Source organism: Meles meles, chromosome 7, assembly GCF_922984935.1.
Source record: "Meles meles chromosome 7, mMelMel3.1 paternal haplotype, whole genome shotgun sequence".
Lineage (NCBI taxonomy): Eukaryota > Metazoa > Chordata > Mammalia > Carnivora > Mustelidae > Meles > Meles meles.
This window is the reverse complement of record NC_060072.1, coordinates 14,671,434-14,690,592: the sequence shown is the minus strand read 5'-3', so window position 1 is coordinate 14,690,592 and position 19,159 is coordinate 14,671,434. Positions and strand designations below refer to the sequence as shown.

General features: G+C 51.2%; 1 protein-coding gene across 3 annotated transcripts in view; it reads left to right on the top strand.

The window, feature by feature from the left end:
* BTBD11 (BTB domain containing 11) overlaps window positions 1-18,127 on the top strand; it is a 299,357-nt gene extending 281,230 nt beyond the window's left edge. For all 3 annotated transcript variants that reach the window (XM_046013680.1, XM_046013681.1, XM_046013679.1), the window contains 4 exons: window positions 2,143-2,224; window positions 7,637-7,705; window positions 9,188-9,301; window positions 15,968-18,127. In XM_046013680.1, coding sequence (XP_045869636.1) covers window positions 2,143-2,224; window positions 7,637-7,705; window positions 9,188-9,301; window positions 15,968-16,177 — 475 coding nt within the window. In that variant the 3' untranslated portion in view covers window positions 16,178-18,127. The remainder of the gene's footprint in view (window positions 1-2,142; window positions 2,225-7,636; window positions 7,706-9,187; window positions 9,302-15,967) is intronic.
* Window positions 18,128-19,159: the final 1,032 nt, after the last annotated feature.

Below are 19,159 nucleotides of genomic sequence, written 5' to 3'. Positions count from 1 at the left end.
CACTGAGCCACCCAGGTGCCCCGATGGTCATTTTTCTATTATGTGTTTTTTACCACAATTTTTAAAGTACAGAGCATCCGCTACCATAAACAGCAGCGCCTTTGTGTGACTCAGGCAAGGGCACCTGTTCTTTTGGGCACAGAGCTTTGGAGCAGAGTGTGGATTGGATTTTAGCTCCCCCGGCCCAGTGCCCTCACGCAGTTCCGGCCTGAAACATCTCATGCCTGCTCTCCAAATATCCCAGAACTCTGGCATGAGCCACCCGAAATACACAGGTCTTGAACCGGACTTTTCCCTCTGACTATGATGCTGACAACAGCCTGGCCCTCTCCCTGCCAACTTTGCTACAGCCCTTAGTCCTTCCGCTTTGAGTTGAAATGAGTTGACCCTTTAGAACCACATTATCCAAAGACCTGAACTGGGATCAGTGAGGGTGCACAGAGGAGAAGGAGATGCCAGATAAGGAGGCCGCCAAGGTGCGCAGAGGGGTCAGGATACTGGGTGCCCACTTCCAGGATGTTTGCTGATGAATGCGTGTGACCAATACTTCCCAGGCTCCCCTGGTCTCCCACTGCCTCCCCCTAACGCCGAAAACAAGCCCCAGGTGTCTGCTTTGCCACCATGAGAAAAAGGCAGTGTGCCTTACATGGTTTTCAGTTACGATGCGTATAAAAGCAGAAGAGGTATTGTCCCAATGTTCATCTCTTGGTTTTGACAGCCACGGACCTGTAGGATGCTGACATCAGGGAAAGCTGGGCGGAGGGCCTGCAGGAGCTCTGTACTGTCTTTATACCTTTTCTGCAAAGACACCATTATTTCAAAATTAAAAGTTTAAGAAAAGAGACACAGGGGCGCCTGGGTGGCTCAGTCGTTAAATGTCTGCCTTCGGCTCAGGTCATGATCCCGGGATCCTGGGATCGAGCCCCGCATTAGGCTCTCTGCTCAGCGGGAAGCCTGCTTCTCCCTGCACTGCTTCCCCCTGCTTTGTGTTCCCACTCTCGCTGTCCCTCTCTCTCTGTCAAATAAATGAATAAAATCTTTAAGAAAAAAAAAAAAGAAAGAGACACAGCTTAGCTTATTCCTTAATGTGTACCAGTATGTTCCGTGGCCTGGGTCTGTACCCGCTCGGAGCGTACAGTTTTGTCGATGACAGGGAAGCACATCTAAAACCCAGTCAGAAAGTCATCCGTAGGGAGGTCGTTAAGCCACAGATGATTAAATACCTATGATGCCTCAGATCCAGGCTGGCATGGGTTCTGGGGATGCCGCAGAGTCAGGAAGGCAGAGTCCCTGCCCTCCTGGGGCAAAGGTGGTGTGGGCAGCAGAGCGCACAGGAGGCGGGGAGCTTGGTGAGCCCCAGAGGGGTGTGAAGCATGTGCTCAGGAGGGACCCCGTGAAGGACCCAGCCTTGTGATGGGTCCCGCAGGATGGACAGGTGGCTTTTTAAACAGTGTTCATTCTGTTCCAATCACCTGTATGAGAAATAGCAGTTCAAACCACTATTATTTTTTAATCTCTCCACCCAGTATGGGTCTCGGACTCAGCACCCTGAGATCAAGAGTCATATGCTCTTCCAACTGAGCCAGCCAGGCGCCCCTGAAGTTAAAACTTTAAAGTTAAAAAGAGTGGTTTGAGGACACCCGGCTGGCTCACGTCAGAAGAGCATGCAACTCTAGATCTCGGGGTGGTAAGTTTGAGCCCCGCGTTGGGCAGAGAGATTACTTAAATAAAAAACTTTAAATAGGGCGCCTGGGTGGCTCAGTCATTAAACGTCTGCCTTCGGCTCAGGTCATGATCCCAGGGTCCTGGGATCCAGCCCCACATTAGGCTCCCTGCTCTGTGGGAAGCCTGCTTCTCCCTCTCCCACACCCCTGCTTGTGTTTCTTCTCTCACTGTGTCTCCCTCTGTCAAATAAATAAATAAAATCTTTAAAAATATTTTCTAAAAAATAATTCGAATTCAAGTATGGCATCATACTGGGGTGACAGTTGCATTAGGCCATCTGCGGGCCGCGTCGCCGATGTGGTGCAGAGTGGGGAAATGTAGGGTTTTACGTGTCTGTCTCATCAGAGAGTGGAGTTTCTCACAAACCATGGATGTGTTTGTGGGTCTTTTTATCTCCCTTCTTGTGTCCTTGTTCAGGTTCAAAGCGCTCCTGTCCAGCAAGCCAACAAATGACAGCACCTGCATCGAGATCGGTTACGTGAAGTACCCCATCTTTCAGGTGAGCCCCCGCCGTGGCCTGGAATGTCGTGTGGTGGGCGCGGGGCACAGGGCTTCCCTGCAGGCCTCCCACTGCGGACTGGCCACTGCAGAATCATCAGTCCCCTGACTCTGGGCCCCTTATCACATCCCCCTCCAGTTTACCATCATTTTATCCCTGCAGTATTTATTGAGCACCTACTGTATGCCTAGCACTCTGCTGGGACCAGGGATAAAGGATCTTCCTCCCCTGGGGCCTCACAGTCCAGGGGTGGTAACTCTGAGTAATTAATTTCTTACAGTACAACGTGGGGATGGGTGAGAGAGAGGAAGCAAAGCCAACCTGCTTTTGTCTTTTGTCTGGAAATTCAGACCAGAGAAATCAGGGAAGGCCTCCTGGTGAGGTGTTAGCTGGAATAGTGAGGGCTAAGGAGAATTGGGGGAACCATAGGAAGCCTTGAGGCTTAAAAAAGAGGGTTAGAAGATTCTAGGCAGAGAACAGCAGGGATGAAGTCCCAGAGCTGTGGTCAGCCTCGTGCAATGAGGATCCAGCCGATTTTTAAAGACTGTCCTCCCTCAGTGCTGTCCCCCCAGCAGCCAGAGTTATGCACCGTCCACATGGGGGACCTGGGGCCAGAATCTGTGGGACTCAGGGCAGGACCTGGTCTCCTGCAGTTCAGCTCAGGAAGCGCAGCCCTGGGAAGAGCGCACCGGTGGTTGAGGCTCGGGCAGGTCCGCGGGGGACTCATGGTCCAAGAGGGTTGTTGAGACGGCTCGGAGATGGTGGCAGGTGGGAGGGGCAGGGGACAGGGCTGGCCATGGTCAGGGCAGCGGGGCAAGGCTGCTGATGTGGACATGGGAGTACAGAGCTGCAGTCTGGGACTGAAATGCAGCATTTTCCTCTTTAAAATCAGTATCTGTCATGGGGCCTTGGGCATTTCACCAGCCCTTCCGAGGCTCCTTTCCTCGTCTGGTGGAGAGGAGAGAGGGGGTACTGCAGGGGTGGAACAGCATAAACAAAGGCCCAGTAGTGGGAAGTCATGGGGTGTGTTTGAGAGAAAGTGATTATCAGTCTGTTCAGCCGGGTCCTAAGGTATATTGGAGACTGAAAATACTCCTTAGGACCACATAGTATGAGCCAAGTCAGGAGAAGGCAGGCCAGATGGTGGTTCTTCCCTCTACCCTTGACCCTGGTCCCCCAGACCCTGCTGTTCAGAGAGCTGCCAGGAAGCCACCATACCCTCACACTAGCCCCTAAAGCCTGTTGAGGTGCCTGCATCTCCACCATTAGAGATTCATTTCTTTGGTTATGCTAAAACCTCAAAAGAAAGAATCCTTCCCAAGTAACTACGGGTAAGGCACTCTTTGAGCCTCATTTCCTCCATTTTTAACAAGTTAATCACTATCACTTCTAAGTCATGGGTTCTCACAGAGATTAGCAAGTAGGACAACACAAGGAAGCATTCAACTTGGTAATATTTAAGTGGGTTGCTGTTTTTCTGAGCTGAAACTCAAATCACCTTCCTACTCAGCACAAGACCTGGTAGAATAGGTTACTTGGGACTGAGCAAGGGAGAAAGGGCGAATGAGGTTTTCAAGGACAAGGCCAATCTGGGTGAGCCATTCTGTTGGGGTGGGGTGGGGGGGGTGGCGAGGAGCCTGGAGCCCCAGCATAGGACTAGGGCACCGGCATGCCCTCACACCCAGCCTCTCATCCCAGTGTCTCACCACACTTCCCGCTTACAGCCAAGTGTCCATAGTCCTTTCTGGAATAGTAGTGGGTGTGGAGTTTGAAATTTTCCAGAAGAACAGCTGCTTTGCTTTAGGATTCACGGAGGAAGGACCGTGAAGAAACCGTTGTGGGGCTTCAACTATGAATGAGACACTGGCCTCTGCTTGCCCATGGTTATCTGGATTTTTCTTGCCAGTTTTAGAGACAAAGAAACTGAGGCTCAGAAAACTTAAATTCTGTGCCCCGAGTCTTAGTGCTACTTAGAGACAGAGCCAGGATAGGAGCCCAGTCCATCTGGTGCCGAAGCCTAGGGACTTGGTCCTGGAATCCCCTTTCTAAAGGGGGACAGTGGTAAGAACAGCCCCCATTTCTTGAATGCTGACTCTGTGTCGGGCTCCAAGCTGGTGCTTCTCAGCCTCTGCTGGACATTGGAGTCACGTGGGGAGCTTTAAAAATTCCCCGTGCCCAGGCTGTCCATCAGAACCTGGGCTGGGGCCCAGGCATCATCAAGATGCTGAAGTCGGCCAGCCCTGACGAAAGAATCATAGGCCCATGAGAGTCTGAGCATGAAGTAAGTGCTGGAAAACGCACACCTCCCACCGCTCCCCAGTGTTCGTGAAGGGGGCACTTTCGCCATAAAGCCTGGAACTAATTGGGGAGGTTCCTGTAATGGGAACCGTGGAGTAGGCATCTAGTGCGTGTTGGCCGTGCAGACCCATTGAATGAGAGACCTGCGTGGGGAAAGCACGCCCCAGAGGACTCCGAGGCCTCTAATTGCTTTTGACTGGGGAAGGTTTCCTGGCCACATTAGCCTCGGGTTACTGTAAGGAGGAGGGACGGTTTAGCGACCCCCGGGGAATTCTCTGTGCTTGCCCCTTCCCCATAAAAGAAAAGCCTCATTTGTGGCTTGAAATAGGCCAAAGAGGGCTGAATCCGACCCAGAAGGAGGCTCCCAGGGGCCTGTTCACTTCCCTTCCATGCTGACAGAAGAATTTTAGCAAATGAGACTGCCTGGAGTTTCCCCCCCGCCAGACGGTTTAGCATCGCGCACAGGCGAGCACCGGACGCAGCTGCACCTGTAAGCGGGGGCCTCCGGAGGCCGAGGATGCGATTAACTCCGGGCTTCGTGCAGGTTTCAGCTGCCAAGAAAAACAACTCCATAAACAGGCCCTTTGGCCTCCTAAGGGTTCGTTTTGCCCCCTTGCGAAAAAGGCCTGTGTTGGCAGAGTCTGAAGGCGGAGAGGGGCGGCCTGATTTAAATCCTCTTAGCCCCAGGACCTCCATCCGCTAAAGGAGCGGCATTTTCAGCCCGCAGCCCGACCCAAATAAATGAGATGACACAATAGAGCAGGCCCGTGTTCGGGGAAGTTCCTCTTATGGCTCTGGTGGTGGTGGTTATTGGTTTGGCCCTTAGAAAAGAGAGGAGCTAGGGAAATCTGTTACCTGCCTAAGAGCAGGATCTCGCCGTCCGTTGATGTGGTATTGTAGATCCCCGGGACTATCAGTATGGGGAACAGAGGGGCCATGAGGCTGTGTGATCCTTTCACAAGGTCTCAGCCACCACCATCAACACTCCACCATCTCTGTGACAGGCAGGTAGTGGCAGAAACCCAAAGTCAGCACATGGAGACTCACACGAAAGGGAAGCAGAGGGCTTGTGTTTCTGTTTCAAGTGCGCTTGCTGGGCGCAGGCCCCATGTTAGGCAAGAGAACGCAGAAACGGACGGTCCACACCTGGGCCTTTAAGCTCCAGGGAGAAGTCACACTGCATTCGTGGATGAGGTGCTGCCCAGCCTGGAGGCACAGCTGGGAGATCTAAGAAGGCTTCATCGAAGTGACCACTGAGCTAGATCCCAAAAGAGGGGGCCGAGTTCAGCAGGTGAAGAAGAAGAAGGGAAGGGCATCCAAGCAGAGAGAACAGCTCGGACAAAAGCCTGAGACAAAAACGTGGTGATAGGTTCGGTTAAAGGCAAGTGGTTGGGACTGGTCAGAGTATAAGTAGCAGATGTTGTCAAGATGAGGAGGAGAGAGAAGGGCAGAGTGGCGGATGAGATCTGAGAAAGTAAACTATCCTTAGCAGCCGGATTCCGAATAGCGAAAATGTGGAAACAATCCAGATGCCCCCGGGCTAACGAAGGGATACACAAAATGCAGTACATTGTTCAGTCATAAAAAAAGAATGAAGGAGAGATCTGTGAATAGGACGCAAAGCGACAGCAGCCAGACCAACGAGCACGTGTTGTAGGATTCCATTCATACGAAATGTCTGGAACGGGCATTTCCCTCGGGGTTGTCAGGACCGGCCCAGGAGGGAATGGGAACAGTTAGTAATGGGCACAGGGTTTCTCCTGGGGTTGTTGGAAATGTTCTAAAACTAGACAGTGGGGACAGTCGCACAACATCATGGATCCACTGAAATCACCGACCTGGACACTTTAAACAAAAACAGTTTGCATTACGTGAGATATGTCTCAGGAAATCTGTAAACATGTTCTTTAAGAAAACTATTACTTGTAAACACGCATGCAAAAGGTAGATTGAAATCAGTCGCACAGGGCCTCAAAGGCCTGAGTGTAGGTGGTAAAGATACTACAGGAAGAAGGTGCTTCCACCTCGGGAAATCAAAGAGCTAACGTTGACTGAGTTCTTGCCACGTGCCAGGCCTTTGCTAGAGCTGTTCCCTGTCTGTAATCCTCATCGCATGAGCTAGGTAACGTTAGCCCCACTTTACAGATGATAAAACTGAGGCACAGAGAGGCCTAACCTCATTCAAGTCACCCAGCATTTAAGGGGCAGAGCCTGATTGGAGACTGAGGCAGTCCGAGTGCAGGGTCCTTGCCCTTAACCAGTCCCCTATGGTGGCCACAGACCTTTAGAGCCTAAAGGGACCGTAGCAGACATCCCGGCCCCAGTGCCTCATTTTACAAGTGCCCAAAGATGAGGTATAGCCAGTCCACAGATGCTTTCAGCACAGCTGCCGTGGGGACAGGCAGGGAGTCCATGTGTCGTAAGGCAGGCAGAGGACGATGATGGAAAGCCTGTGCACCATCTAAAAAATGAACAGCTTCGTGGGAGGTGGTGACGGCCAGTTCTGCACATCCGGGGGCCTCGTTCTAAAGGGACGCCAGCTGGTAAAGCTTTGGTTGGCACGCCATTCAGGCCTCCTGAATCACGTGGACAGTCTGAGCAGCCTGGCAAGGACTGTTCACATCAACAAGACGATGAAACCCCCGACCCTGACGGCTTCACCCCACATCTTGTTGAGCTGTAAAAAGGAGCAGGTGGTCCTGTGGTAACCCAGAGTCCCTCTCTGGGATTTAAGGAGACTCTTCCAGTCACAGTGGGCCATGCTCCCAGAGGGGAATGGCCGCTGGTGCAGGCTGTTTAAGCTGAGTGTCCTGGAGGCAGCCGAATGGGGGCGGGGGGAGACGTGGAAGGGAAAAGCTGTGATTGCCATCTATGATGGAGAGCAGAGCTGGGGTGCGCTTGGAACCCAGCAGAACCACAGGGAGACAAATGGCAGCGAGCGATAAGGGAAACTGTCCAATGAGGAAGAAATGTCCTAAGGGGAACTTCTCCCACGAAGCAGCGATCCGGCGGGAGCGGATGTTCTAGAGGGACACACAGACTGCCCGGCTGTAAGAGGACTGTGTCTGTGCTGCCCTCGGGCTGACGCTTTGCTCTCTGTGTCCTTTCTTCCAGCTGGTCATGCAGTATCTCTACTATGGGGGCCCAGAGTCACTGCTCATTAAAAACAACGAGATAATGGAGGTAAGGCATCCCTGTAAACCCAGGTCACCGGCACGTGATGGCAGTGTCTGGGGGCATCTGTGTTGGGTTTTCTCTTGGCTACAGGCTTTGGGGTCCTGCCTGCCTCCTTGGACCTCCCAAGGGCTTCTTGGCAGAGCCCCTTCCTGGAGAGCTGGGGTGCTAGGTAGCAAGTCTGCAAAAGCCAATTTTGATTGGCTTTGGGGCGGGTAGAGGGAGTTTACTGAGGAGGCTGTGGCTAGCTCTAGGCACAGCGGGGACGCAAATATCACCATCAGGAGCTATCTTGGTGACTTCTGTCACCAGGAAACATAAATCACAGTGTGTCCCTTGATGTGGTTGCCAGGAGCCCATTATAAGGGCTCCAGGTGACTGTCCCTCCTTCCCGAGGCTCCTTGACTCCCCAGCCCCTTGTCTCTGTCAAGCCTGTCCTCCCCTTCTGAGTTCAGGAGCCTGTTTCTGCTCCCTTCTCCCCAAAGCCACGGGCCCCTGTTCCTTCCTCAAAGTGGAGCCCTTATTGGTTTTCCTGCTCAAAGCTGGGACCTTTGAACCGGAAGTCAAAATCACTCCAATAATCCCAAGCAAAGGAATCAGGATCCTTTTCAGGTGACCGAAGTCCTGGGTACCTGGCCGATTAGAAATGTCAGCACAGTCAGCCCGTCAAGAGATGACCCCACACAGTGGTGGAAAAATCGGGTTTCGATCCAGGCTCTGCTCCTCCAGAGCTGTGTGATCTTGGCCATGACTTAACCTCTCCGAGCCTCAGTTAACCTTACCTGGAAATGGGAATAACAAAATCTACCTCACTGGGTTTTTAAGATTGTAGGATTTTATAATAAGGTGCCTGCAACAGTTCCTGGCACCTGGGGAGGGCCATAGGCTGGGTATTCACCGTGTGACCCATTTATCCTTCCCTTTGTAACCCCCCCAACCCCCGCCACCCACCCCCAGTTCCTCTCTCGTCTCTCTGGACCCCTGCCCTCGTGGGCTCTCTAAGGGCACCAGGCATGACATCATGTCTGTTGAGAGGAGGGCTCGAGGAAGACTGAGCCCGGGGAGGGAAGCCAGACAGTGACAGAGGGAGGTGACCCGAGGTGGGGCGGTCTGGGAGGCTTCTCTGAGGCGACATTTGTGTAGGACACTTGGGTGAACAGAGGGAGTTCTCAGCATCCATGTCTGTCTTGCTAACTGAGGGCGTTCACCCTTGTTTCTGAACAGAGCAACTGCAGGCATTTTTGCGAGAATAGCCGCGAAGCTGGTTCCCTTCAGCCTCCTCCCCTCTGCTATCTTTGCCCCCGAGACAGAGTTCTATCCCTGTGGCTTAGTTTCTGGGGTTTCCTTTGTGCGCTAAAGTGACAGACCCACAGCTGTGTCCCCAGCCCTTTTCCTTGGGACATCTCTGTGGAAGATGGAGATTTTCCCCACCACCGTCCTCCCTTTATTTCCACCTCCCAACCTCTAACAGGCTCTTCTTACGATTTTTAGCTTCTGTCCGCCGCTAAATTTTTCCAGCTGGAGGCCTTGCAGCGACACTGTGAGATTATCTGCGCAAAGAGCATTAACACTGACAACTGTGTGGATATTTACAATCACGCCAAGGTAATCAATCCCTCCCGGGCTGCCCGAGCATGCGCAGTGCACGGAAGTGGCTCGGGCTTTTCCTTCGTAGACACAGAGTCTGGCCAGAGAGCAGACGCTGGCCTGCCCGCTCCACCGCTGAGCTGCCCGCATTCCTTCCCCCGCCTCGGCCTCCCTCCCGCTCTAGAAAAAATGCCTTGCTCTTCATCTCGACCCTCCCAAATACAATGAAAGCAGGAACTCGGAAGTTTCAAAAGCAGAGCTGTTTCTCAAACAGGGCTTCCCAAACACGAATCCCGTTGCAGACCCTGACTCAGCAGGCCCGGGTGGGCCCTGGCATCTGTGTTTCTAACAAGCTCCCAGGTAAAGCCTCTGCTGCTGGTCTAAGCCACCACACCTTGAGTAGAAAGGTTCTGGAATAGTGGTTCTTCAGGTTTGTCCTCCAATCCGGAAACCATCAGCCTCTTCAGGGAACTTGTTAGAAATGCCTATTCTGGATCCCCGTCCCAGACCTCCTGAACCAGAAGCTCTGGGGAGAGGCCCACCATCTGTGGCTTTGCACACTCTCCCGGTGACTCTGGTGCGTGCTCAAGGGTGAGCACTGCTGTTCTAGAATTGCCTATCAAAGACCAATTAAATCTGCCTCTGGGGGTAGAGCCTGAGAATAGCTATTTTCCAGAGCTTCCCGGGTGATTTCAGATATGGCCAAGATTGAGAACAGCCCTGGAGGCCCCCTAAGGGGTCCTCCTGGTCAGGTGGACCCAACACCTAATCAGAATCACCTGGGGAGAGTCCTGAATCTTTAGGTCCTCACCCCACAGTGGTCTCTGCAGTGGGGGGTCAAGAATTTGTACATATATTTTTTAAAGATTTTATTTATTTATTTTAGAGTGAGAAAGCACATGAGTGGGGGGAGGAGGAGAGGGAGAGAGACTCTGACTCAGACTCCAGCCTGCGTGGGGAGCCCGATGTGGGGCTCGATCTCACGACCAAGAGATCATGACCTGAGCTGAAATCAAGAGTTGGGTGCTTAACCTACGGAGCCAGCCAGACGCCCCAGGAATCTGTATTTTTAACAAGCTCCTGAGGTCGCTGTTGTGGCTTCAGCCCTAAGACCTGTCTTAACTCCAGTTTTGGGGGACCACTGCCCTCATCCATTTCCTGTCACTGTGGGGGATACTGGGACCAAGAGAATTCAAATACTTGGTCCAGGTGCCATTTCATTTGGTCCCTTGCGCTGAGGACAGGCACGTTAGAATTTGCTAGGAAGAAACAATGAAATGAGTTGAGATCAGGAATTAAAACAAAAAAGCCTTCTTTTGTGTGGCTGGAGCTCAGGACACATCCCCCACATCCACTGTCCAGTGACAGCTGACTTGAATTGCGCTCTCCCTGCTCATCCTGAAAACTTGGGCTGCCTTTGAGATGTTTTCTGTCTTAACACCGACACTCGACAGGCCCTTGTAGCGTGCCGGCCCTGTGCTAAGATCCTTGTCACACCTTCCTTTGTAACCCTCACTGCAGCCCTATGAGGTAAATGTTATCATTAGTCCCATGTCGTAATAAGGGAACGGAGGCACAGAGAGGTGAAGTAACTTGTTTAAGATCACACAGCTGTGGAGTTTTTTTTTTTATTGTGGCAGATGCCATAACGTGAAATTTACCATTGTAACCATCACCACTATCCATCTCCAGAACTTTTCATCTTACCAAACTGACACTCTGTACCCACGGAACATTAACGCCCATTTCCCTCTCCCCTCAGCCCCGGAAACCTTGTTGATGCACAGAAAAGATCTTTGATTCGGTCATCAGTAAATCGACAACTACAGGCTACTCCCTACACACACACACACACACACACACACGTGTGCATGTACACTAGGTATTTTGGTTAAGTGAAGGTTTTACCAAAATCTGGTTTCTCAGGATACAGCACATTTTTTTTTTTTAATCTTAAACTGACGACTTTGCAGGAAAGCATAGGAGGCTGCTGTCTCCCCCAAGAGCCTGATTAGTAATCTTGTGGTCCCACCCCTCTCCCTCTTCCTTCTCTACCTCCCCTGGCCACGGACCCTCCAAGTGCCCTGTGAACCCAGCATCCACAAGTGGCTTTGCCGTGGCCCTGTCGTCTTGACAGCAATCCATTTTAATCACTCCAGCCACCTTGGCAGGAGGCTCCGTAGTTCTTGCCGTTAATAACGCAACCGGCTGCGGCGTGAGCCCAGGCCAGGAGTCCGCGTGTGCCACAGACTCTGCACACCTAAGGCAGGGAACCGCCTCTTTTGTGGATGCACTTTGGCAGCCAGAACTTAGCCTTTTACAGACACCAGCCACTGCCATGGCTCCCAGGCCACATCCTGGTGTGTTTCCAATGCAAAAGCTCCCCTTCGTGCTATTTGCATGGAGGACAGGGCAAAGCCAGCCAGCCCCTGCCTTTTCTTTTTATATATATATATTTTTTTTATTTATTTGACAGAGAGAAATCACAACTAGGCAGAGAGGCAGGCACAGAGAGAGGAGGAAGCAGGCTCCCTGCGGAGCAGAGAGCCCGGTGTGGGGCTCAATCCCAGGACCCTGGGATCATGACCTGAGCCAAAGGCAGAGGCTTTAACCCACTGAGCCACCCAGGCGCCCCCCCACCCCCCGCCTTTTCTATGTGCTGCTTCCCCTGTGCTCCGGATCCTACAGCACCACGAATGATCACATGCCATGTGGCTTCTGTTCCTGGAAGATTGTACTGCAAATTGAGGCTAGTTTAGTAAAAGATGGAAAAGAAAGAAACCAACTCTTGGTTCAGCACCCCAGGAAATACAGGCATTTACACGCTAATAACAATGCTCCAAATGTCAACAAGCCCTTGGCAATGTTACCTCTATGTGACATCTCACTGTTTGAGACAGCTGCGGAATTTCATACAGATGAGAGGCGCGTCCCATAAATGCATGGCTTGGCTATCTTTCCCCCTACCCCCCCCCCCCCCCCCCCGCAAAGCTGTTCCAAACTATTCAGTCATGAGAAAAGGGCCCTGGGGGGCCGCCTGGGGGGCTCAGTCAGTTAAGCGTCTGCCTTTGGCTCAGGTCATGATCCCAGGGTCCGGGCATGGAGTCCTGCTGCTTCTTCCTCTGCCTGCCACTCCCCCTGCTTATGTGCTCTCTTTCTGACAAATAAAATCTTAAAACAACAAAAACAAAGGGGGCCCTGGAGCTACTGATGGCCCTTCTGGGGTATCTTTCAACCTGGGAAAAAGAACAGGCTGGTTCGTCAAAGTGATTCTAAGCTAGAGTAGTAAGCTCAGCAGTGCTCTGTGCTAGAAAGAACACAGGTTTGGAAACCAGGGGATTCATTCATTAGTGTTTATTGAGCACCAGCTGTTTACCAGGAACTGTATTCATCAGAATATAGTAAGAAATTAGTAAGACATAGTCTCTGCCCTTGAAAAATTGTAGTCTAGGGACAGGACTCAGCAAACTTGTTCTGTAGAGGGCCAGGTAAATATTTTCACACAGGCCATACAGTCGCTCTTAACTCTACTGAATCATGCAAAAGCAGCCATAGGCGATATGTAAACGATGGATGTGGTTGTGTTCTAATAAAACTTTATTTACAAAAGCAGGTGGGGGGCCAGATTTATCCAAAGGGCTGCAGTTTGTCAACCACTGATCTAGGAGATGAGAGTTTCCACCCCAGTTCTGTCAGTAATTAGCTGTGTGGAGGTAGTCAGGGGTCTGACCTACGGTCACCATTGAGTAAATATCACCAAATATAAATTTAAGTATTTATTGTTCTCCACCTACTACCTTACAATGAGGAACATTCATAGACAAAGTGAGTGGCCAGGTGTGGTAAAGAGGGTTGATCTCTGTGTCCGCAGAATCAAAGATAGGAAACGCTGAGCCTCATTTGCCCCCCCTGTACAGTGAAGGCTTGTACTCTGGGACTGTAAGAGCACCGTTCATGTTGTAAGAATCAAATCATTCCTAAGGTTTCTTCCAGTCCCCAGGATACTAGGCGAACCCTGGGTGATAACAAGCCCTCTCACCTGATAAACCTCACCATGTCTTCTGGGTCTCTCAGAGACCACGAATTACCTAGTGCCTCTGGTTCACTCCTTCCATTTTATAGCTGGGGAAACTGAGGCACAGGAGAGTGATCTGACTTGCTCAAGGTTGCACATGGTTTTTTCCACATACAATTGCCATTGGCTCGGCGAATTAGCACATTGCATCAGGGAGTTCATGGTTACAGGCTTGGTCCTTCTAAGGGCCAGTTGGCTTGGCTAGGTTCTTTTTTTTTTCTCTAAGATTTATTTTTATTTATTTGAGAGATGGGGGAAAGGGCAGAGGGTGAGAATCTTTAAGCAAATTCCCCACTGAGCATGGAGCCTGTTGTGGGGCTCAGTCGTGCAACCCTGAGAGCATGACCTGAGCCAAAACCAAGAGTTGGATGCTCAACCAGCCAAGCCACCCAGGCGCCCCTGGGCTAGGTTCTGTAGGTACAGTCAGTTCCCCTTATCCCAGCTTGGCCACCTACTTTGTCCACGTGGGTCACTGGATACCAGCTGGGGAGAAAGAGAGTGATAATTATGAATAGTTTACATTTACAAGGACAGCTAGCATTGAGTGCTGACTACAACTGACCACTGCTCTGATGTTCCATGCGTGATCTCATTTAATCTCAACAACAGACTATTAGGGAGGTATTATCATCCCCATTTTATGGATAGGAAGTTCGAGGCAAAGAGAGATTATGTACTCACCCAACAGCTAATGACTAAAGTCGTAAATCTGAAGAAGAAAAAAAAAAAGAAGAAGGAAGGAAGGAAGGACGGGTGGATGGAAGGGAAAAAAAGATCCCAGAGGCCCCTCTCTTAGCTACATTGCTAACCTGCCTCTCCCAAGTGTGACAAATGGCAGAATCGTGCCATAAATCATCCCGATAGGTCTGGGATGCAGGTGTCCTCATTCTCATTTTGAAAATGATGAACCCAAGCTAGGGCAAAGTGACCCAGCCCTGGTCACATTTTCAGGAAATTGGAGGAGCCCCCACTTGAATCCAAGTGTTCCGGCTCATTCCACCGGAACCCTGTTGGCACTGCCTCATTATCATTGCACCATTCCACATCGAACAACTTAAAGTGCATGTCTGGTTGAAAGGACAGGATATCAGGGAGTTCAGAAAGATGATTCAGCGTTTAGATGATGTAGATAATTCAGCATCTAAATAGAGCAGCAGGATGTCATCTCAAGGAGACTTAACTTCTGAGCGCCCAGTTCATTGTGACAGAGAGACTTACAAGCTTTGAAAAGTGTAGAAAAGGTCTGAAGACAGCCAACCCACATAACCACATGTACTTCCATGCCTCAGACACGAGTCCCTCCACCAGGCACACACATGAGGCTAAATACCCACCCTCTGAGCAATGGTGCTGGGCTAGAGGCAGTGTCTTGGTGGTTAACCACACAGCCTTTAGGACTTGAATTACCAGGGTTCCATGCCTGATTCTGCCCTGGATGCACTGCATGATTTTGTTGTCAGTTACTGTCTTGTCTGTTTCCTCGTCTGTAAATTGGAGGTGGTAATATACCCGCCTCCAGGGAGGTTGGAGATTAAATGAGATGTTGCAGGCGAAGTGCCTGGCAAGGTGTCTGGCACATTGTAAGCTCTTGGTCGATGTTCGCCGTGAGTCTGTTACTCTGTTAGTTAACTGTTCACTCCTACATTCAACAAGTACTAAGTGTCTGCCATCTGCTGAGCCTCAGCTTGGCCCCTGATTGAGGTCAACATCATCCCTTCCCCACTGGCTTAGTCTGCAAGGAACCCTGTGTCCAGATCACTTTCTCAGCCTTGGCACCGACTGCTTGAGCTACAGGATTCTCTGCTGCTGGGGCTCTCCTGCGCATGGTGGGAGCCCCAGCAGCATCTCTGGCTTCCACTGGTTAGATGCCAGTGGTAAACACGTCACCGCCACCTCCCAGTCGTGGCAACCAAACTCCCTCCAGGTTTTTCCAGATGTCCCCTGGATGGCCAAATCAACCCTGGTAGAGAAACCACTGCCCCAAATCCAGGGCATATGTAGTCCATGCCCACCTGGGACTGCTGTGAGAGTCGAATGGACTAACCCTCAAAGCGCTTAGAGCTGTGTCTGCAAGCTCCGTTCATGCGCCAGCTCGCTAGAGTACAACAAAGAAACGCAAAACCCAGGGGTTAAACCAGTAAGCAGGTCTTCAGCGTAGGGGTCAACAGGACAGCTGGAAGTTTCTTCTGGTCTCCACGGGCCTTGCTTCTGAAGTCAGCTGGCTGGTCAGCTGTGCTTGGCTTGGGTGACCCTGGCTGGGCTCGGTCACCGTCTCCTCTCAGTTTCCTGGAGCCGCTCACCCTCCCAGCAGGCTCCCCTCGCCTGTTCTCTCTGCAGAGGTGGGGTTCTGAGCAAGAGCGTGGAAGTCCGAACCTGGCCCTTTAAAGCTAGCTGGGGCTTGACAGCTCTCACGGCTGCCACCTGCTGTTGGCCTGAGGAAGTCACAAAGCCAAGCCCCGGAGAAATGAACCCCAGTCCCCTAGGGGAATGCAGCAAAGTGCAGAGAATCCCAGCCACTGTCATCAATCTACCCTCATGGCCGTTAGCCATTATTAGGTACGTAGGTAATCTAGAAACCTAACCTTCTCCTGCTTCCTGTCTCTCTCCAGTTTCTTGGAGTCACAGAGCTCTCAGCGTACTGTGAAGGCTACTTTCTCAAAAACATGATGGTCCTCATCGAAAATGAAGCCTTCAAGCAGCTCCTCTATGACAAAAATGGCGAAGGGACGGGCCAGGATGTGCTCCAGGACTTACAGAGGACGTTGGCCATCAGGATTCAGTCAATCCACTTGTCCTCTTCCAAAGGTTCTGTGGTATGAAACGTCCAGGGCAGGGAACGGTCCCCAGGGACTTTCCAGACCCTGCTGCTGCATTGGCTTCACACAAACACATACCAAGTTCACCTGGCGTCTGTTTTTGGCTAGGCCAAGGAGCTGTGTCTACTGCCTCAGCTTCTCTTGAATAAGCAATTTCAGCTCCTGTGTGTTCCTGTTGAAAAACAAAGGACATTCCTCTGGTCTGTAGGTCAGATGGCAGCGGGGTCGGGAGCTTGAAGGTCAACAGGGGGCAGCCAAGCCAAGCCCATTGGAAAGCACCCTTGGGGCAGTCAAACACCCGGGGTGGGGACCACCGTCCAGTGGATGAATTGAGGACTCAAGGTCATCTGGGTTATCTGTTGAGAGCTGGAGAACGTGACTGGTCTGACCCTGACCAGCGAGCGTTGTGTTCCCACAAAGGACCTTCGTCTCTGCGGTTCAGGGAGAGTCATCGAGGTAGCGAATTTGCAAGACCGTTACCAATAACGAAGAAATAAATTGGCAAATTTTTAGGGGTGGGAACTTTTTAAAATGTTCATAACAAAACAAAACAAAAAAAACAGGGCAGCCTTGTAGTTTAAAATCTATTTCTAAAAGCTTAACAGTTCATTTTCAACTGAATTGTGTTTAGGGATCTGTGTTTGAGTTTCGTTTTTTTTTTTAAACAGTAAGTTGCCAGTCTGTACTGTATAAACATATGCATCTGACAAGTTATTACTGATATTCTATACAAGGTAAAATAATAACCTTGCCTTAGTGATCATGGTTACACAAAAGAGGTGCACTGCCAATAATTATCTCTAACTCGATAGTTGAAAACAACGTGCATGCTAATCGTGATTTTGGGGTGAGAATAAAACACCCCCACATAACATAACATGCATTTGCATGGGCCCGAACCAGTGAAATGTTATGAAATGTTATGTTTGTGCTTCATTTTTGCCAAGGTAAAAAAACGTTCCATCACTCCTTGCTAAAAATCCATTTGGTGAAAACTAGAACCTATTCCTTTCCTTTAACAATGATTCTGGGATGCTTTTGCAGAAATTTGTTCATAGATGATGCTGATGGGGGGCGGGGAGGGCGCACGCCAGAGGATTTACTATTAATCCCAAAGCTTCCTCTGTATTCTCAGAAGATGTTAATAGTTTGTTACTAGCCAGATATATGACTATGTTAGATTATTTTTAAAGATGAAACGTGTATGATAGGAAGGATTCTTTCTGTATCCCGAGAGTGTACAGTTATAAGGTTATCTATAACGAAAGTTTATCGACAGGGGTCCGTTTTGCTCTGCCATATATTATAAACAAAAGGGATTGGTGAAGTGCCACAATATTCCAAGTAATTTTTGAGTTGCTGCCTTTTTTCTTTTTCTTTCTTGTCCCTTAATTTGGAACCTAGCTAGAAACGAGAATGACTTTTAACCTTTGGGGTTGGCAAAGTCTTGTTGGTAAAAACCTCTTTCCTCGCATGCCTTTGGGAAGTTGTGCACGGACCCTAGACTCCGAGGAGCTGCTCTCACCCATCGAACTTGCTCCCTGAGCCACCATCCAAGAGGACCAACGCTGAGTTACATGGGTGTGACCCATGAGCACCTGGGCCATGTCTGCCTACTACGCTGGCCCGTCAGTGATCTGGATCCACGAGGCCTTTCTCCTACTTGGTCATTTGCAAACCTCCCCAGGCCCTACCATCAAATGAAGAAGGGGGGAGGGACTGCCTGCAGAGGAGGCCACATTCCAGAAGATACACAGCCTGGGAGTGAGTCACCGCTGCCTCCTGCCTCCTCTGCATCCTCAGAAATGCTGTGTGATGTTCCCCTCACCACGACTGACTTCCCCGCGAATGTCTTATGCTAGTTTGGGGCCTCTGGCGTCCTGATTTGTACAGTGGCCACTCCCGACGGGCTTCTGTTACAGTTCGGTGTGTGCTTTCTCTGTCATTAAACGATTTTCCCAAGCCACGCATCGTGTGCGTGTGGTGCAAGGGAGCATTTTCCCCGCCAGGCGGGGCCTGAGAACTTCATTCAAACTGTGGTCCCGCAGAAAAAAGTCAAGGAAAATGAAGACGCCAGGTGAAAGAGAGGGAGGGGCTCGTGTCGTTGGCAGTGGGCTGCCCCCTGTCCACTCTGTGGAAGAGATGTTGGCCTCACAGGCTCGAGTCCCCTGGGGCCTACGTACACCTCAGGGTGCCCCCCCTTTGGAGGACTTAAAGGCGTGACCACCTCCGCTACTGGCCTCATGAGGCTAATCGGCCTGCAGAGAGTTTAAGCTCTGGCTGTCTCCTCTGTGCCTTGAGGAAGCTTTCTGGGGGGTGGGAAAATGGAGGAAAAGAAGCCCCCCACCCACGTGGCGTGTCCCCTACCAAGGGCCAGCCTGACTTGATGTTTGTGGATGGCGGCAGCATTCTGGGGTGCTGTGGGGGGATCCACAGAGGGAAAAGCAGCTCTCTTCTTGGGTACCCTCATCACCGCGGTCAAACCCAGGCCCCACCTGGTCTGCTCTGGCCCAGCCCGGGTCTGGTTGGAGACTGATTCCCCCCACCCATCCACAAGGCCTACAGGAAGCCTGGGCAGGGAGGCCGGGGTAAACAGCTGACCTCACCAGCCCCCGGGCCCTGCTTAGCAGGCAAGCTCTTTCTTTAAGAAGCAACCACAGTATCCGAGTGCAGGGTGCCGGAACTCCGTCCGAGTCCTACCCGGGCCTGGAGAACAGAAGGTCGGTTTATTTTTGACTGTGCTTCACCCACTGTGTGGCCTCTGGGGTGAGTACACCATTTGATTTATTCCTTCTGCAAAGATAAAGCGTACGCTGCGGCATTTGCCTTTTACTTCTCCGACAGGAGGCTTTGTCACTCGGTCCTTAGTGAAGCCCAAAGCGTCTGAGGCCCTTAGCGGCTTGCAGGGAGAAGGCTGAGCCCACCTGCCGGCCACAAAGCTCCCTCCACCCCTTCCACTGCTAGGAGGAACGGGAGGAGGGTGTG